The 19894-nt window shown below is 50.0% G+C and overlaps 1 protein-coding gene across 1 annotated transcript in view; it reads left to right on the top strand.

The window, feature by feature from the left end:
- LOC116939263 (V-type proton ATPase 116 kDa subunit a 2-like) overlaps positions 1-19894 on the top strand; it is a 22417-nt gene extending 2523 nt beyond the window's left edge. The window contains exons 2-22 of the mRNA XM_032947461.2: positions 1142-1334; positions 2873-2951; positions 3693-3790; positions 4578-4712; positions 5415-5521; positions 6716-6842; positions 7145-7227; positions 7525-7618; positions 8153-8230; positions 9155-9289; positions 10082-10232; positions 10879-11018; positions 11571-11728; positions 12458-12548; positions 13492-13610; positions 14068-14293; positions 14804-14935; positions 15273-15416; positions 16105-16222; positions 17347-17518; positions 17900-19894. Coding sequence (XP_032803352.1) covers positions 1218-1334; positions 2873-2951; positions 3693-3790; positions 4578-4712; positions 5415-5521; positions 6716-6842; positions 7145-7227; positions 7525-7618; positions 8153-8230; positions 9155-9289; positions 10082-10232; positions 10879-11018; positions 11571-11728; positions 12458-12548; positions 13492-13610; positions 14068-14293; positions 14804-14935; positions 15273-15416; positions 16105-16222; positions 17347-17518; positions 17900-17993 — 2598 coding nt within the window. The 5' untranslated portion in view covers positions 1142-1217 and the 3' untranslated portion in view covers positions 17994-19894. The remainder of the gene's footprint in view (positions 1-1141; positions 1335-2872; positions 2952-3692; positions 3791-4577; positions 4713-5414; positions 5522-6715; positions 6843-7144; positions 7228-7524; positions 7619-8152; positions 8231-9154; positions 9290-10081; positions 10233-10878; positions 11019-11570; positions 11729-12457; positions 12549-13491; positions 13611-14067; positions 14294-14803; positions 14936-15272; positions 15417-16104; positions 16223-17346; positions 17519-17899) is intronic.

Raw genomic sequence — 19894 nt, 5'->3', positions numbered from 1 at the left:
TGTACAGTGCACCTAGCTACAGTACACCGTGAACCACTGTACAGTGCACCTAGCTACAGTACACCGTGAACCACTGTACAGTGCACCTAGCTACAGTACACCGTGAACCACTGTACAGCGCACCTAGCTACAGTACACCGTGAACCACTGTACAGTGTACCTAGCTACAGTACACCGTGGACCACTGTACAGTGCACCTAGCTACAGTACACCGTGGACCACTGTACAGTGCACCTAGCTACAGTAAACCGTGAACCACTGTACAGTGCACCTAGCTACAGTACACCGTGAACCACTGTACAGTGCACCTAGCTACAGTACACCGTGAACCACTGTACAGTGCACCTAGCTACAGTACACCGTGAACCACTGTACAGTGCACCTACAGTACACCGTGAACCACTGTACAGTGCACCTACAGTACACTGCAATACAGCGCGTGCTGTGACCGGCAGCGTAACAGCAGTGTTGCACAGTACACGCGTGTACTGTGCGACACATCATTGAGCCTCATTAAGCAGTTCAACCGGCTCTGTGAAATAATTCCGCGCCTGGTAGAACGTCAAGAGAGTACCTCTCACTATGGATGTGGCAACGAGTCACGTGTCACCTACTCCTGACTGCCAGCGATACCCGAAACACATTCGGTGATATGCGAGTCGACAACTTCTGTTACAGTGCGTGTCGTTAGCCTTATTTAATAACCCTTGGTTGATTCACTGCTGGATGAAGGCCTCTCCAAGCTTTGCCACGTAGGATGTTCCTTTCGCATATCACTCACCACTCACGTTAGCCGTGGCTAGGAATTAAACTCAGGTAGCCGGGTTTTCAGCTAACCACACTGTGTGGCCACTGCTTCACTCGTCACAAGTGTAACTCGGTTTTTCTCAACTCCAATTTTCGTGGTCTCCCATCATTCTTAATTGTTGTGCCTAAACATATTCCCTTTTCATATACAAGTGATTCCACGCTACACTGCACACATGTACAGTAGCATTTTACATTTTTCCCATCGCCAGATTTTACTTTTCATCCAAGACGCACGCTCTCTTGCCACGCGTTCACAGGTGGGTTTCACGAACCCACTTGCTGCATTGCCACCTTACTGTGCTATCTCGTTAACGCTGCACGCGTGTCACAGGAATCCAGTCTCGGCTGGAGCACCGCCAGCTAGGAGGAGGAGGTGAAGGAGGTGGTGGTGGCCACCAGTAGCAGAGATGGGCTCCATATTCCGCAGCGAGGAGATGTGCTTGGCCCAGCTGTTCCTGCAGGACGGCACCGCCTACAGCTGCATGAGCGAGCTGGGAGAGATGGGTCTGGTGGAGTTCAGAGATGTATGTACAGCTCGAGTCTAAAACGGTCTCTCAAGTGCGTTACCAATGCAACCGCATCTCAAACCTCTTTGCCGACTACAAGGCATTCATTTATGTTGACCAATGTCACGATTCGCAATTTCTCTTTTGGATTAGATCGTGTGGGTAATAAAAAGTTAATTCAAGTAGGAATTAGAAAGGGCTGCTAATGGTGAAAGACAACCTAAGGCAGGTCTGTGATTGGACAAACATATGGGCTATGAATGGGTGAATGTCTGCAGAGATGGTCAAGCTAGAAACTCTGTTTCCTTCCCTGCATCTGTGGGAAACAGCCACTCGCTTTTTGTTTTGAGTGCACGGGAGAATCCTAGGGGAGGAGGAGGAGGGTGCAGGGAATATCACTCCATCTCCGCGGTGCACGTGTTCTTGAGCCACGATGCCCAGCTCGGCTTGAACTTTTGCCCAATGAGGTCAGAAACCAAAGGGGAAACAAGAATCCATACGGTAGCAAACTGTGCGAGTGGAACTTGGTGATTAGGTGTTGACTTGGTAAAAATAAAACCACAGGCTTTGGCGATTGTGATAGTGTACAGGCATCAGCGTTATTGGCAATGGTGACACCTTGACCTTCTGATCCGTGGATTCTACACTGTTTATAAATGCTGATAATGTTGAATGGGGTCGAACGGTGATGCAATGGCTCACGCACTGCGCTATGAGCCCTACGACCTAAGTTTGATTACTGATCACGGCTCATTAGTGGGGATCGATATCAGAACCTGGCTTTCCCCTTCACCAAGCCACACTGACCAGCATGGTGAAGTGTGGTAAAATAACTTTCTTGACTGACAGTTTACAAAGGCCTTCAACCAACAGTTTATTGAATGGTCCCGAAGGCTTTTCTGTCAAAATATTTCCTTTCCCCTAGCATTCAGAAGGACAAAAGTAAATCCGTTGCTAGGATTTTGATTATATATTGTTCATAGCCATTCACTACAAACCGTGCTCGCTTGAGGCGGTCTCATTGTACTGTGGGATATAAAATAACTTTTGGGCATTGTAAAAAATATTGCACTCTGGTTTTCCCACGAAAGCCCAGCGGGTATGTTGTGAATGTGAAAAATTAAAGTTGTTATTTGAGCATGGGAGGCTTATGTCCAAAGTGATTTGTATCTGATTGTGCCTTGTGGACCAGTGGTGAGTGTGTGCGTTTGGAGTGGGGGGATGATGGCGCAGTGGTTAGCACACTGTGCTACCAACCTGGCGATTTGAGTTCCCTTCCGGGCCATGGCTAATGTCCGTGGCGAGGGTTTTTTTTTTAACCGGTCCTGGGCCTTCCCCCAGCTCAATCCAGCCTTGAATGAGCACCCAGCGTTGCATGTAAGTTATCGCCACTGGGGAAGACGAAGGCAGCCGAGCATGGTTCTGCCCACACCACCCGCTCGTGCGTCATGCCAGCCGTGTTGGATTGTTGCTCACAGCACGTGAGCAAGCAATCTTTACGGCTATAGCAAGATCTTTGTCATTTGTCTCTTGTGTGTCATGTGCTTGGTCTTCAGTTGAACGCACAAGTGAGCGCCTTTCAGCGGAAGCACGTGGCGGACATCAGGAGGTGCGAGGACATGGAGAAAATTCTCAGTGAGTGTAATTGTGGAAAATTAGAAACTTGTGGTTTATGTTTTCCTAGCGTCACAGGATGGAATACTTCATATACTTGCCAAACATTTCTATTTCTTGCAACTGTCTTGGCTCAATTGTGATGTTTGCATTCATGGCTTGGTTTTAACTTGCATTATATTCAGGTTTATTGAGAACATAAGAAGTGATCATCATCAGCCATGATCACTCCACCGCTGGGTGGTCTCCCCAAGTCATCATCCATATCTCACATTCTTGCGATGAAGCAATCCACCTGACACCTGCACACAAACTGATCTCCTCGCTCCATATCCAGAGTGGATGCCGTGTTGTTATCGGCCATCATGCCTTCTAACTGTGTGTCCTGCCCAAAAACCTGCTTTTATTCATAAAAAAGCACACATCTGTTTCCCCACATAAATAATACACTTTTGTTTTAAAATTAATTGCTGCTGAAAAAATGCACTACCAGAAGGGCCGTTTGACCGATGGGACGTGTTAAAATAAATACTTTAATTTATGCGCAGAGAAAGATGTGGGAGGAGGGCACAGAATTTGTGTTTTTTTCTCTACGCGCTGCCGCTAATGATCGATTCCTGTTACTTTTCTGAACGGTCAATCCGATGTCTCTCACTTGTTTCTCTGATCCCTTGCGTTGGTGTCTCTCAACGTGATTACAAACGGTAACGGCATGCTTTATTCTGCCCGTGTCTCCGCCTGCCCCTGTCGGCCATCGCCCAGATTACATCGAGAAGGAGATCACGAAAGCCGGCATCGTGCTGCCTCTGACCAGCGGAAATCCCCGCGCTCCTCTGGCCCGTGACTTGCTGCAGATACAGGTCCGTCTTCGTTGTGTCAGCCAGGGCTGTCCGATCTGTTGATATTCTCGAATCATTGTCATCCATTATCTATTCGCTGCTGGAGGCAGACTGCTAATCTTATGCAGCTACGTGTAAATGATCGCATTGAGTAGATGGTCATGAGGAGGCTGGAGTAAAGGAAGAAGTAATGAGCACGGTTGAACACGGTATGGATGAGATAAATGGTCAGTCCCAACATCGGTGAGTGAAACTGATAGGAACAGTGACCGTGGTTGAGGCAGTAAGGTGGCGGCACAGCGGTAACGCTTGTGTCTCACACCAAGAAGCTCCTGAGTTGGATTCCCGACTCGGGTGCCTCTCTGTATGGAGCTTTATGTTCTCCGCTGCTCTGTGGGTTTCCTTGGGTTTCTTCGGTTTCCTCCTAGAGCTAAAAAAAAATCCCATACAATGTAACTGGTATTGGCCAGACATCCCATATGAGCTCGCCAAGGCTCAAACTGATAAAACAAATGTATATGCACATAACCAGCGTGGTGAAGTGAACTGGGATTACACTTCATTTCAGAAGGGTCCTGTCAAGTTTACTCAATCGGGGGCCGTGTTGCTATTTGGGATTACACGTAGCAACTTCGCCCCCTACCGCAAACAAACTTTGCAGGACCCTTCTGAAAAAAGAATCATAAAACTCAGTGTGGCCTTGCTGCTGTGTTAACAAAGCATAAATTAGAGGGAGGTACAGACTACACGGAGGCATATTTGTCGTCGTGTTTACGCGTGCGTGCACCGTTGCGCGCGTGTGGCTCAGACGGAGTCGGAGAAGCTAGAGGGGGACCTGCGCGAGGTGAGCCGCAACCAGGACACGCTGCGGCGCAACCGCCTCGAGCTGGAGGAGTACTCGCACGTGCTGCGCATCTCCGAGACTTTCCGGGACCAATCCGAGGTGCCATCACCCATGCTCCACACGGCTCTCCACCTTCACCCCCACCCCATCCCTCGCGCATTATCCCCCCCCCCGCCCCCCCTTCTACCCCACTCCCCACCCGCACGCCGCATCTCACCCGACCTCATTTCACATGAAATTTATGGGCAAATGTGATTGATGGAAATCGTAAAAAAAAAATTGTGATGGGTTGAAAGTTTGGATTTGCATGCACACAGGCATATGATCTCGTCAAGGCTGAAACTGATCAAACAAATGGATATGCAAATAGCCAGCGTGGTGAATTATGATGAAATAACCCCTACAGCCTGCACGGTGTAGGGAGGCCCTCTCATCCAGCAGTGGATTGACAAAAGGGTGGTATATGCCCACACAATTAACTTACGACTGTCAAACCATTGCCCTCTACTCACAGGCTCGTGCCCACTTGCAGGCCGGTGCCCAGTCAACTCGTGCTTAAAAGGGACAGCTGCCAATGGGGGTCCCCTTGGAATGTTTGAAATGAGATGCGATAAAAGGGACTTTGAGTTGCTCAGACATTTACTCTTTATAAATGCAGAGATCAATATAATTAAAATGATTGAAATTTGACTTGTTCAATAAAATAAAAATTAGTGGGAGTTGCCTGTCAACGTGAAATACCACCCGCTGGATCAGCTGGTCCGTACCCTCTCCATCGTGTTCTCTCTTCCTACCGTGCAGGAGCAAATTATCGAGCAGGCACCCAGCGAGTACGAGGAATTTCCGTCAGTGGAAAAGGAGCCGCTCGTGAACTCTGGGCTTGTGCAGCGCCTGGGAGCCCGACTAAGGTATGACCGCGAGCTCGCTCTCTCGTTGCGGTTCAAGTCGCAGAGCAGTTTCCTGCTCTGCTCAAATTACCATTAAGGCATTGGCACTCCCCTCGAGTTGATGGCCCTGCAGAGCCAGTGGTGGAAATTATGCGGACCTGAGACAGGAGCGAGCCTCTCCTTAAGAAAACCGCTGATGACTTTCCCTGCAAACTTGTACTCATCTTATCCATCCTAGAGGAATGAGTCAACCCCCCCAACCGAGATTAGAACTTGCAACCTTTCTGATTGCTAGCCGCTAGCTCTACTGCTGATCCACTTGCTATTCACGTGCAGTTAAGCCAGTGCATGCTGGTTGCATACATCTGCAACATTCTACTGAATGATAATAGGGTTTTCCCCTTTCTGGCATAGTAGGGAAAACCCTATTATAATTTAAAACTGGCAAAGGATGAATGTCTTCCCTCTGAAATATTTTACTTAACGGGTTATTCAGGGTGTCAAGTGACGTAGCAAACACGCATGGACACGTATACAAACATTAAATCTATAACTTACAGTCCACATGATGTAATGAACATCACACCGCAGTCAAACGCATAAACAAAAACATAATTGCACCCTGAAGATGGACGCTGGTGTTGCAACCGAAGCGTCGTGTTTTTAAAATAATTTTTTCTATCTACGTGACTTTACCGAAAGAACCAGAGTATAATTGCAGAAGTTTATTACATGGTACATCATCGTGAGCCTATATTCCCTGCCGTGAAGATGTTCTTGTTATAACTATAACGCTGTACTTTGACATGTTATAAACACTGTGCCACCTCTCCACCCCCCCATGAAGTATGAAGGTTTATTATTAAAATAGTCCAGCAGTATTTATTGTTTTAATTCTGCTTCACATCCCCTGCCCATTGCAGAGAAACAGGATGTAGATGACGTGGCTCCAGCTCCTCTCTAATGGACCAGGGTGGGGGGGGGGGGGCAGTAGAACTGTGGTGTGGGGGGCAAGCAACCGTCAGAGTGATTCACCACTAAGGAGGAGAGTGACACCCTCGGTGGTGCCAAAGGGGGGGACACTTTGTGGTGCAGGGCCCACCCCAGCAGACCGCTAGCGCCGGCCCTGAGATAACAGCTGTTCTCTTCATTGGTGCGTGCGTGCTTCCGTGTGCGCGTGTGTGTGTGTACGTACGTGCGTATGCGCGCATGCAGCTTCATTGCCGGCGTGGTGCACCCGTGCAAGGTGGCGGCATTGGAGCGGATGCTGTGGAGGGCCTGCCGTGGCTACATGGTGTTCCACCAGATGCAGATCCCAGAGCCTCTCGAGGACCCCGACTCGGTCTGACTCGCCAACTCTCAATGTCTCACAAAGACAAAAATCCCCCGTTGTAGCCTTAACAGACTTGGGGCAAGTGCTGTTAGCAAGCACTTATGAAGGCCGGCACGGCACACAGTGGGGTGGGTGGCCAATGCCACGTTCAACCACCTTGGCCTTCCAGCCCCCCCCCAGTGGGGATGTTTACACGCTGAACCAGGTACTCATTTGAGGCTGAGTTGACCTTGTGTATTCATATATTCATATACACAAGGGTTATTATGTTCATATTGAACGTGGCATGACGTGCGTGGTGTGTGGAACAGGGCGAGAATGTGAACTGGTGCGTCATCCTGGTGTCGTACTGGGGAGAGCAGATCGGCAATAAGGTCCGGATGATCTGCGAATGGTGAGCTCTCACACTTTCCGATGCATATTGCTCACCTCCCCCCGCATAATCATCGGCCACGATCAATCCGCTGCCGGATGAAGACCTCCCCGAGCCGTTGCCATCTCTTATGATTCTCTCGATCCAAAAATCTACCCAGCACCTACACGCGAGATGATTTCATCGCTCCCGCCGCATTCCATTCCCTTGGCCGTCGCTCCGTCATCGTTGTCGACTGTCGCTCAACTGCGCCTTCCTAGCGACTCGTGAAACGGAGGATATGTGTCCAGTAACCATTCCCTTCCCGCTCCCTCCCAGCTACCACTGCCACCTCTACCCGTACCCAGACACGCAGAAGGAGAGGCGAGACTTGCTCATGGGGCTGTTCACACGCATCGAGGACATAAAAGTGGTGCGTTTCTGGTACACCTCGGAGAGTATCAGCTGGTCGCAACTGAGGAAGGCTTTGTGTCACGTATGGATGGGTTTGTGTCACGTGTGGATGGGCTTTGTGTCACCGTGTAGATGGATTTTGTGTCACCGTGTGAATGAGTTTGTGCCATTGTCTGGATGGGTTTTGTGCCACTGGATGAGTTTGTGTCAGTGTGTGGATGGTTTTGTGTGTGTTTGCGTAGACTCGTGATGTTACAATGCAATGTCATTGTGACTGTCTCTCAAGATGCTATACAGAGACTACATGCATTATTTATCTTTATGAGATTAGATTATTTTCGATTCATGCAAATTATACGCTAAATGTAAAATTTAAGCAAACAGAGTGAACAAAACTGTACAAACGGGGGAATTTTTTTTTTAACAAATAGTTATTTCTTAATTCAGATCGCAAACCCACATCGGAACGTTTCACACCGAGCAGACAGCATCAGCAGTTAATTTCCTGATCCAACAACCCACTAACTCACCCTCACCCCCACCCTCGTGGCAGGTGCTGCTGCGCACAGACGATTACCTGCGCCAGATGCTGCTGAAGGCGGTGGACAACATCAGCACCTGGCAGCTACAGGTGAGCCGAGCACGTTGGCAGCTCAATACGTGACTCTAAACGAAACTATTTTTTATTTTACCAGGTAAGGCCAACTGAGCTATATAGCTCTTTTTCAGAAGTGACCTGGCCACAAATGAGATCTTAACAAAGTGGCCTATCACGTGGAAATTTATAGCAGCCAAATACTCTAACCGAACGTTGATTATAAATGTGGAGGGAAAACCCAGAGGACCCAGAGAAAAATCCACGCGGCCACGGAGAGAACACACAAACTCCAAATATACAGCTGTCGGGGTCGGGACCGAACCCACGACCTCCTGCTCACCAGGCGTGGAGATAACATCTGGCCACCACAGCACCCCATTCACGACGAATCTCCAACCGTTGCTAGTTCTGGAGGGTCTGGCTTTTTCTGGTGATGTGAGATCCAGATCCAAGAAATCTTCCCTGATGTTATCTCACGATTTTTTTTCTCTCCGCACAACCTCCAGGCTTTGGTCCACTGGTGGGTTTGCAAAGGGGGACGAGTAGTAGGTCCAGGTCTGGTGCAGCCATCAGTCGCCACTGATGTTAGCCGTGGCTCGGAATCGAACTCGGGTCGCCAGGGTCACAAGCGCAGTGTGTTAACCACTGCACCGACCGCTCTACCAGTACATTGTCGAAAATTCTAAAACAATTTTACATTTTTGAATACAACCGTGCCTGCACGCGCTGTGCGTGAGCGGGGCTGCGCAGGTGCGCAACATGAATATGATCCAATCTTCTTCCTCTCCCGTCGGCTCAAGAGCCGCGTAAACAATTCATCTAATAAACTCCCTCCGTCTTTGTCTTCTACCAGCTTTGTTGCTTCAGACATTATTGCATCCTTTTGTCTCTCAGTGTCACCCTTATTATGTCAATCCGTCTGATTGCCTGTCTCCTTTTACCCGCGGGGCTGCACAGGTGCGCAAGACAAAGGCGATCTACCACGCGCTCAACTTGTGCCGCTACGACGTCACGAACCGCTGCCTCATTGCGGAGGTGTGGTGTCCCACGGCGGACCTGGCGGGCCTGCAAGACGTGCTGCGACAAGTCTCCGTGAGCATCACGCGCGCACGTGTGCGCGCATCTCTGCCCCACCATCTTTCTCGTGTCACCTCGTCACTGAGCATTCGTGACAGGTGCTTTCCACCTTTCGCGATCTTCTGCGTCCCTCACGAATGGTACCATCCAGCCGGACACGTCCTTTCGCCAACCGATCCGATTCAATCTTCTTGCCCTCTTCCCTTTCATTTCCCCTGCAGAATCCTGTTTGCCATGTCCTCCAGCTGTGATGACAATCTTTATGTTATGTCCTGCATATGGCCACCTTTCTTGTTTGCAGCCTTTCTCTCTCGGCACCTCCACATCATTCTTTTTGTGACCCCCATCGTCGAAACACCCCCTGATCCTAAATGACCCATGTTGCGTTCATTCAGTCTCCGTGTCAAACGTTAATTAATTATAATTGAGGTTTTGCCATGATATCTGTTTTGCTGCACAATCTACTGGTGCAGATTTATGTTGTATGTACGTATGTTGAACTTCTGTCGTACCGTACGTAGCCAACTATGCTAATTGGAGGTGCGGGGGGAAGGACAACAAACTAAACACAAAAATAATAATATTCAGAGCCAAATGTTTAGAGTTTAGAGGATTTATCTATCAGTCATAGAAAGTTGTGAAGTGGGATATGAATAGAAAAAGGCACGATTGTTGAAATTGAGTTAATAACTATCTGCCCACTGTGCCTTTCGTAATGCTGCTGTACGTGTAACGCCACTCGCTTGCAACGCCACTTTTCTGTAACGCTGCTCTGTGCGTGTGTGTGTGTCCGCTGACCGGGCACAGATCCAGGGCGGCGCGTCGCTGCCATCATTCCTGACGCGCATTCCCACGCGCGAGTCTCCGCCCACGCTGTTGCGCACCAACAAGCTGACGGGCGGCTTCCAGGGCATCGTGGACGCTTATGGGGTCGGCAGCTACCGCGAGGTCAACCCAGGTGCGCCAGCACACATCGCTGTTATATTGACGCTGTCAAACTAGAGTTGAAATCATCGTTAATCCGTTAGCTCTGTCAGTCCGTCCGTAACGGAGGTGGGTGGTGGTGGGTGGGTACCTCTCGTAAAGTTGATCCAAAATGAAACAAACTTTAGTACAAAGTTATGTTGCTATGAAGGACTTTGCAAACCGGACACATTTTTCAAAGGATTTCCCAAAACTTGGAGAGACACAAACCAGAGCAAAAATGACGGTTTACAAATATGCATACTTGTTTTGCCCTGTCAGCTCCCCAATCTGCTTCCGTATCGCTAAATTCAATCCATCCCAAAACAAACGCTCGTTGTAAAGTGTAACTGAATCCAAGTGCATGCATGACTGTATCATGTCTTGTTATTTTAGTCTTTTGGACCTTGCACAAAACTCGTTGTGATTTCCACAGGCTTATCTATTCATGCATTTACAGTATTTGACAGCTATAAATTTCCACATGATGATAAGCCACTTCGTTGAGCTATCATTGGCGGCCAAGTCGCTTCTGCAAAAAAGCTATATAGCTCAGTGAGCCTTACCTGGTAAAATAAAAAATAGTTATAGTTTAAATAGTCATTAGTATATATGACATGTGTGTTTGTGTTGTCTCCCAGCACTGTACACCATCATCACCTTCCCGTTCCTGTTCGCCGTCATGTTCGGAGATTTGGGCCACGGGATTCTCATGCTGCTCTTCGCGCTGGCCATGGTCCTCATGGAGAAGCGTTTGGCACCCAAGGCCGCTGAGAGCGAGGTACTGGCCTAACCGCGAGCGACGATGGGGGTGGCTGGGGAGGTAGATGGGGGGGGTCAGCTTAGGAACGGTCTAATCAGCAGAAGAGGAGGGGGGGGGGGTGCATACAGGGAGGTTGAGGTCAGTGGAACATACCTTGGGAGGTAACCTACGGTGAAATTAACGGCAACACTGTCAAGCCACACTTTTACCCAGGTCTTCTCTTCCAAAAATGTAAGTCTATTTTTATTTTACCAGGTAAGGCCCACTGAGCTACGTAGCTCTTTTTCAGAAGCGACCAGGCCCACATATGATAGCTCAACGAAGTGGCTTATCACGTGGACATTTTCTCGCAACCAAATACTCTAAACGCACGTTTCTGAATGTGGAGGGAAGAACCGGAGGACGCAGAGAAAAATCAACATGAGCACGGGAAGAGAGACATGCAAACTCCAAAAATACAGGCGTCCGGGTCGGGAACAAACCAACAACCTCCCGTATACCAGGCGAGTAATAAATTATTACGACGATGTGTGTGTGTGCATGTGTGCGTGTGTGCGTGTGTGCGTCCAGATCTTCGGCATATTCTTCCAGGGTCGCTACATCGTGCTGCTGATGGGGCTCTTCTCCATCTACACGGGGCTCATCTACAACGACTGCTTCTCCAAGTCGATCAACCTCTTCTCCTCGTCCTGGAACGTGACGGCCATGTACTCATCCGGGCCCTGGACGTACGTGGACATATGCACACACGCGCGTGTGCACACACTCACACTGCCTAGAAGCACACACGCACAAAGACAAAGATCCCCCGTTATAGCCTGAACAGACTGTTGGAGCAAGTGCTGTTAGCGAGCACCTATGAAGGACAGCACTGCACACGAGGGGTGGGTGGCCAACACCACGCCGCCTTTGTTTACACACTGTACCGGGTACTCATTTGAGGCGACCTAGGGGAGGCCCATTCAGGACAGATTCAGATAATCGTCACTGTTGATGACCTTGAGCGGTGTTGCTGGGTTCGTAGCGCAGTGCGCCAACGACTACACTACCGCTCCCCACACACACGCACACACACATGCACACACACGAATATACAAGCAGACACAGGTAGGCACACTCGCACACGCACATAAGCATTTGAGTCTTGCCTTCATATCAAAGTATCACAGTAAAAGTGCCACTGTCATTCCTTTCTGACGCCACTGATGGCAGAAGGGGCCTCCACGCGAGGCAGCTCCACAGAGCCCCTGCGGGGATGGTATTCGGCCTACTTTTGCACCCTAGCCACACGTCTTGGAAAAGGTGGGAGTACCCACACTTTTACCCCACGAACACGCGGCCTGCCGCGAGACTTGACCCTCGTGTGCCCGTTTGTCTTGCCGGGTGGACAGAAGTGGAGGGAGGGAGGGGTTAAAAATGACCACGTGTACGAGGGTGAAATCTGCTTTTTGTCACAGAACGGAAGTCGTGAGGGCAAACAAGCTGCTGAGTCTGGACCCCAAGGTGGAGGGGGTATTTAGTGGACCCTACCCCTTCGGCATTGACCCCGTGAGTCACCGCCGCTTCGTGTCACTGCCTTGTGTTGCCCAGTGTTGTGCAATAGCGTGTCCTGTGGAATCGACCCAAGGTTGTTAGTTCAGTGAATGAACGCAAATACAGATGTGATCCATCGCAGGGGATGTCACCCCTGCAATACAGCGAAGTTAAACAAATATACTTTTGAGTATAATATGATTTGTATTTCTAAAGTGTTCACATACCATATCTAGATTCGATTAGTTTGTGTTAAATGTAAACTAAAGTATTTTTATTTTACCAGGTAAGGCCCACTGAGCGATATAGCTCTTTTTCAGAAGCGACCTGGCCACAAATGGTAGCCCAATGAAGTGGCTTATCACGTGGAAATTTATAGCAGCCAAACACTATAAGCGCATATTTCTAATGTGGAGGGAAAAACCGGAGGACCCGGAGAAAAATCCACGTAACCACAACTAGAACATGCAAACTCCATATATACAGGCATCATGGTCGGGATTAAACCCACAGCCTCCTGCCTACCCGGCGAGGGAGTTAACATCTCGCCACCGCGGTGCCCATAAATTAGTCTGGGGGGGAGCGGCGGTGCAGCGGTTGACATACTGAGCTATGATCCCAGTTCGTCGAGTTCGATTCTCGGCAAGTGATACCTGAACTAGCCCTCCACCAGCACTTCATTGACGAGCTTGGTGACGTATGGTCAAACAACACCAATGACCGACATGGCATGGGGGAAAGCCGTCATCCAGCAGTGGATTCACAAAGACCTGTAAAGTATAATAGTGATGATGTTTACCAATATGTTTCAAAGGAGGTTTTAAGTAACATCCAGTTTTTAAAATTAAAATGACATCGAATTGTGTTTTAATTGGGGTGCTCGTTGCATTTTAAGGGGTTGCTATTCTATTGAAAGGCAATGCACAGGTTATGTGACTTAGGTCTCGTGCGTTTGCAGATCTGGAACCTGGCCGCCAATCGCCTCACATTCCTCAACTCCTACAAGATGAAGATGTCCATCATTCTGGGCATGGTGCACATGACCTTTGGAGTCATCCTGAGTGTCTTCAACCACCGGTACGGTCGCTCGTTCACACACGTACATACCAGGGAAGTGGGGAGGAGCGGTGGCGTGGTGGTTAGGGCGCTGTACTTTGACCCTGGTGAACCCAAGTTGTATTCCGAAGTGACATCTGAACGGGTCAGAGGCACACTGTCATCACCAACCAGCGCCGACTAGCGTAGTAAAGTATGACCAAACAACCATTATGCCCGAAAGGCATGGGAAAAAACTTCATCTAGCTGTGGTGGTGGTGATGATGTGTTTTTAGGACACCCCTCAATTCATAGTTCACCACCGCCCACAGCACTGTGGTTACAGCCATAAACCACCGTAGTCGTACACCGCAGCCATACACCGCAGCCGTATACCGTAGTCATATACAGCAGCCATACACCGCGGTCGTACACCACAGCCACCACTGCTACGCTTGGCTAACCCCGTGATTGCACGACCGGCACGGCACTGTGGCAGGTTTTTCCGTCGCCCTCTGGATATCTGGCTCGTGTTCATACCGGAGATGGTGTTCATGCTCTTCCTCTTCGGATACCTCGTGCTGATGGTGCTCTACAAGTGGTGTGCGTGGGGTGTGGACGACGCGCAGACCGCTCCCAGCATCCTCATCATCTTCATCAACATGTTCCTCTTCCGGCCCTCGTCCCGAGAAAAGGGCGGCCCGGGCCTGCTCTTCGCGGGGCAGGCACGTCACACCCTCAGAGGCGGCCGACTGGCCGGGCGAGCGTGCTGCTGTGACCACACACACCACCTCCCTCATGTGCCGTGCGGGTTATCATAGGCGCTCGCAATCAGCGCTTGCCCCAACAGTCTGTTAAGGCTATACGGGGGATCTTTGTTTTTGTAACCATTCCCCCTTCCCCCTGGGGGAGCAGTGGTAGTGCACAGTGCTCAAACCTGGCAACCTGAGTTTGATTCTTACAACAGGCCACAATTAGTGATGAATATCTGGACCGATCCTGGGACTCCTCCAGGTTGATTCAGCATTAAATGAGTACAGTACCTTCGGTGGTGAATGAACATCAGAAATGGAGAGATGTAGGCGGTCGGGCGTGTTTCTGGCCACACCACCTCCCCCGTGCGTCTTCTCGGCCATCATAGGTGTTCGTGAACAGTGCTTGTTTTCACAGCCTGTTGAGGCTACCTTGGGATCTTTATTTTTGTTTGTAATCTATGTTGGTGTGTGCATCCTCAGGAGGGGCTGCAATACTTCCTGATGGTGGTGGCTTTGCTGATGGTTCCTCTGCTGCTGCTGGGGAAGCCCTACGTGCTCTACCGCAAGCACATGGTGCAGGCTCGGCACGGCGCCAACTCTCGTCGAGACGGGGTGCGCCAGCTCCACACCGCCAACGCCAAACACAGCGGCGACCGTGGCCCTCGCCAGACGGCCCACAGCCACCCGGCCACCGAACCACACAACCACCCTGCCACACCAGCACACGTCCACCGAGCCACACGGCCACACGTCCACCGGGCCACACGTCCACCGAACCACCTGGCCACATGGCCACCCGGCCATACAGCCACACAGCAAGCAAACCTTCACTACCCCCACGGCATGTGGAGGCTCTCATCCAGCAGTGGGATTGACAAAGGGCTCTTCGTGTGCATACGCGAAATGTGTATCCAATGATAATGCAAGGTTGCGTTTGCCTGTGTGCCAGAGCTCGCAGCGCATACGCAGGTACCAAGAGGAGGAGTACATTCCGCTCATCAACGAGACGGATGAAGTGACCGTTTCCATGTTGATGCCGGATGAGGACACCGAACCCGGTGCGGACGCCGGCACCGACACCGGCGCCGAGAAGGTGAAATCACGCGCGTGCCGCGTTTGTACAACTGTGGCGTGACGCGCAACATAATGCCGCCCGGACGCGAGCGTTGGGACACGCGGAGGACGTTTGCGTCGCGGTGCACGCCGACTGCTGTCACAGTAGGTGTGAACGCATCGGAGCAAAGGGGCCACTTTAATTTTAATGGCTTTGGCATTTTGAACATGGTAAGGATTGTGCAGTCGCTTCATGAAGGTAGACAAATGATCACTCTCCGAATTTTTTGTCCACGAATCTTTGGAAAGGAAAACCAAACAGGCTGCGTCTTTCCGCATTGATCTAAAGACAGATTTCATCACCTGCTGGCCAGGGGGGCCAGACGCGGCCTTCGAAGGAAGAGATCGCAAGCCTTAGACAAGAGATAGATCAGCGAGACGGCAGAGCTGTAGGCAAGTGACGGTTGGCTACGTACGGCGCGAAAGAAGTTCAACATACGTACATAAAGGTCAGTAGGATTAAAGTGATAAAAACGAGTACAGAGTGGCATGGAGACGAGCGATACAGGTTAGCGGTCACGCGTGTCCACGGTATGATGTCACGACACCGCCACACTTGATCTCACGCAGCTCTTGATGTCACCACAGCACTTGCGTGGCACCGCCAGAAGTGCAGTTGGAGAAGCCCTGCCCTGAGACTCGTCTCCGCTCTCTCCGTGTTCCTGTAGTTTGACACCGGCGACACGTTCATGCACCAGGCAATCCACACCATCGAGTACTGCCTGGGCTGCATCTCCAACACGGCCTCCTACCTGCGCCTGTGGGCCCTGAGCCTCGCCCACGCAGGTGCCGTGAGGTTCCCCGCGATATCTCGCCCCGTGTCATCCCCCCACCCCCGCCTCCCATCCCCCTGCCCCCTACCCCCTGCCCCCCGCCTACCGCCCCGCGCGCCCCCCCCGCCCCGTATTTGTTCGGACCTCTCTGTTGTTTGTTTCGCTCGCTCATTTAATAAACTTGCATTGTGTGTTATCATCACCGTTGTTAGCTTATTAAAAGGGCCTACGGGTCTACCGTGGTGGCCAGCAGAGGGGTACCTCCCGATTAGTACGGTTGGCTATGTATGGTGCGGAAGAAGTTATACATACACACATACAGGGGTAGTTTAAGTAAAAGCCATTGTTGTACTCCATGTTCCCCCGCCTTCAACAATGCGCATTAACCAGCGTGGTGAAGTATGATTAACACCCACCACCTGCGTGGCGTTCAGAGGCCACAATTTCTGATCTCCTTTAGTTGCGTTACATAGAAGGAGAGAGGAAGCAATGTGAACACTCGGAATAAGACTTTGGCCTGGTTTTGGTAATGGGTAATTCCTAGATTTGAAGCTTTCGTGACTGCAGGAATCTATACTGTTTGGTTATTTCAGTAAAGTCACGTAGATAGAAAAATAATAGATCACGACGTTTCGTTCGCAACACAAGCAACCGTCATCAGGTGGGACAACCACCGCAAGAAAAACTGCTGAAGTTGGCGAGAGATCTGCCGTGGCACGAGGTTATATAGTAGGCCTCAGCAGTAGGAGGGAGGAGGTGGAGGGAGAGAGGGGGCGGGGCGGATCCCGCGGCAGCACCCGGGTCACTGGAGTAGAGATCGGAGAGAGATGCACAGAGAGAGAGAAAGACACACACCTTTCTCCCCCCTACTGCCGAGACCTATATACCCTAATTGGCTTGTGACAAGTCTGGTAGTCGCCACAAAGCCTATGGGGCCCTCTCTCACCGCACTGCTGTACATTACTGTGTTTGTTTTTGCTTTTGTTTATTTTGGGGACCCAGGTCACGCTTGCGAATGAGACTCCCATATATCCTGGTCTCTTCTTGAGTTGTCACCACCTGGTTAAACGCTTGAAACTCTCCCCTTCGGCCGTGCGGCGGCCGCTCACAGTTGCGCCCTACGTTACATCTATGCAGAGCTGTCGGAGGTGCTGTGGAACATGGTTATGCGCACCGGACTGAAGCTGCCCAGCTCGGCAGGCGGGCCCCTGCTGTTGCCGGTGTTTGGGTTTTTCGGTACCCTCACCGTGGTGATCCTGCTATTCATGGAGGGTCTCTCCGCGTTCCTGCACGCCCTGCGCCTCCACTGGTGAGTCCCACTGACTTCCCTGCGTCCCCACCAGCCTACGGGCAGCAGGTTGGCGCAGTGGTAACGATCGTGCCTCGCTGCAGGAAGATCCCGGGTTCGATTCCCGACTCGGGTGCCTTTTTGCGTGTCAGCTGCCACCCACAGCGTAGCCCTGCATCGGCCTACAACGGCAGTTCATTGCTTGGTGATCACCCCTCCGTGCACCAACCAGGCTCAGCCCTGCTTTAGTTTCCGAGATCTGTTGAGATCGGACGCATTCCGGGTGATTTGGTAATGAGGTGGCGATATCACCACCACTACCACCACCTGTTTGTGTATGACAGATGTAGCTGTGTATTTGGAGCATGTGTGTTTTGTGTGTGTGTGCGCGTGCGACTGCAGGGTGGAGTTCCAGAACAAGTTTTACTCTGGCATGGGGTACAAGTTCGCTCCTTTCTCCTTCACAACGATTCTGCTAAGAACCAGACACGCATGAGGACTCGGTCTCTCCGGCATCATCATCATCATAGCACCACCCGTTAAACGGGCACCTTCCCTTTTCCACAAATTCAAATATCGCAACATTTTTAGCGTTGCTTATCCCGAGGTCGTTAATTATCGAGTGTCGTTGATTGACGCTTCCGTTCTTTGGCTGCCGTATTTATGATCGTTCAGACGTGCAAAGTGAAAGGGCTCTGGCGCAGTGTTGCGGAGAGTGCCCCTTGCGCTGTTTGTGCAGTAAAGTCGATGGTGGATGTTGTAAAACGTAGCCCAAAAATATTCTTTGTGCCAAAAGCTTTTTTTTCGGGAATTAGGATAAAAACAAACTGTAGGCAGGCATGATTAATAAAATATATTAAATACGTGTAAACTATAGTGTCTTGAGTTTTAGAATAACGAAATATATATGCATACAGGTGATTTGTTTTTAACAAGATTATTTAATTTCCTTTTATTTTTGGAAGTGCATTTTCTTGGCTTCCTGAAGCTGTGAAGACGACAGAGGTGTGAGGCGTACCGTTCAGAAATTATTTAATCTTGCTCTATTGACAAAGAAAATTTGCAATGTCCACATTAATGTATATGTAATACCACGTTTGCATGCACACAAGTGGCATGTGGCAAGCGCTGTTCAGGTGTTCAGCCACTTCTGCATCGTGCTTCATACACGCCTGGCATACAAGGCAAAGGTGCAGGGCTGCAATTATAATGTTGACGCCACTGCTAGCGGAAGGACCTAGAGAGCCCCTCAAGGGGGTATTCAGACATCTTGAAAGAGGTGGGAGTAGCCACGCTAACCCCACCAATCGCGACATGCCGATCGGCAACCTGGCGCGAGTTAACTTGATGGAAAAATTTATTGTAATGGAGGTGCTCCATTCTGAACGCTTGAACTTGTCACGTTTTCTCTTCTGTATTGCATTGTGTCGATAAACACCGAGTGTTTGTCTTTTGCCAGGGCATGAAGAATACACAGTCCATGGGGGACCCTTACAAGAATATGGGGATTCTATAGAACGGGCTACATATGAATTTGCTTTTGTTTGCATGTGTAGACTATCTTAAGATTCCCTGCTGAGGCCGTGACACCAATTGCATCAGCCTTACTCAGAAATCCATATTGTTTTTAGCAATACAAGTGAATGTACCCTTTAGAGTATGCAGCGACTGACCCGTTGGGTCGACGTGGCAAACTTGTTCGCTCATTCCTTGGTGTTCACAAATTGTCGACTTGCCTTATAACGTTTTGTAAAAAAGATCCCGAGTACAGTACTGAGACCGATCTCCAAAAACCCGTCGTGGATTTTTGGAAGCTTGTGACCAGTTGCATGAAACAGAATAATGACTTGCAGGGTTTTCTGCAGCACAACAAAATGGTCTCTACGAATACTAACTTCATACCCAACTTGTTTTCGTAAACTTTGGAAGGGCCATAATCAAGACTTGGGAAGTTTACACAAATTAACTGAAAACTAAAAGTTCTAAAATGTCACCTGTCCGACGCGCTCTCGCGTCGTACCGCGTGTCGTGCGCTGCGACGTCCGACGTTTCGCTCCACGTGCTGAGAGCTCCCTCGGAAGCACATCGGAGATCTGTGTGGCACGACCATGTGCAGTAGACGCACTCTTCAACGTTGTTCGATGGACATTGCGGCAAGGTTTTGAAGCCACACGCGACTTTTGGAAGGGTTCCCTTTGATAATGAGGTTGGTGGGTGGATGGGGGAGATCATAATTTGTATTATCCAAACGGTTACTATTGCACTTGAATTCATGGGACCTGATCACATAACCCACATCCCTGGGTCTTGCGTTAACGTCGGAGGTGAGACCTACTTTACGGAATGGTTTTATTTCGTGTCGTCGTGGAAGCGAATTAATAAATGCTATAATAGTTA

Source organism: Petromyzon marinus, chromosome 5 (assembly GCF_048934315.1).
Source record: "Petromyzon marinus isolate PM22_M1 ecotype Great Lakes invasive population chromosome 5, UKy_Petmar_22M1.pri1.0, whole genome shotgun sequence".
NCBI classification, from domain to species: domain Eukaryota; kingdom Metazoa; phylum Chordata; class Hyperoartia; order Petromyzontiformes; family Petromyzontidae; genus Petromyzon; species Petromyzon marinus.
This window is presented reverse-complemented; position numbering and strand designations above follow the sequence as displayed.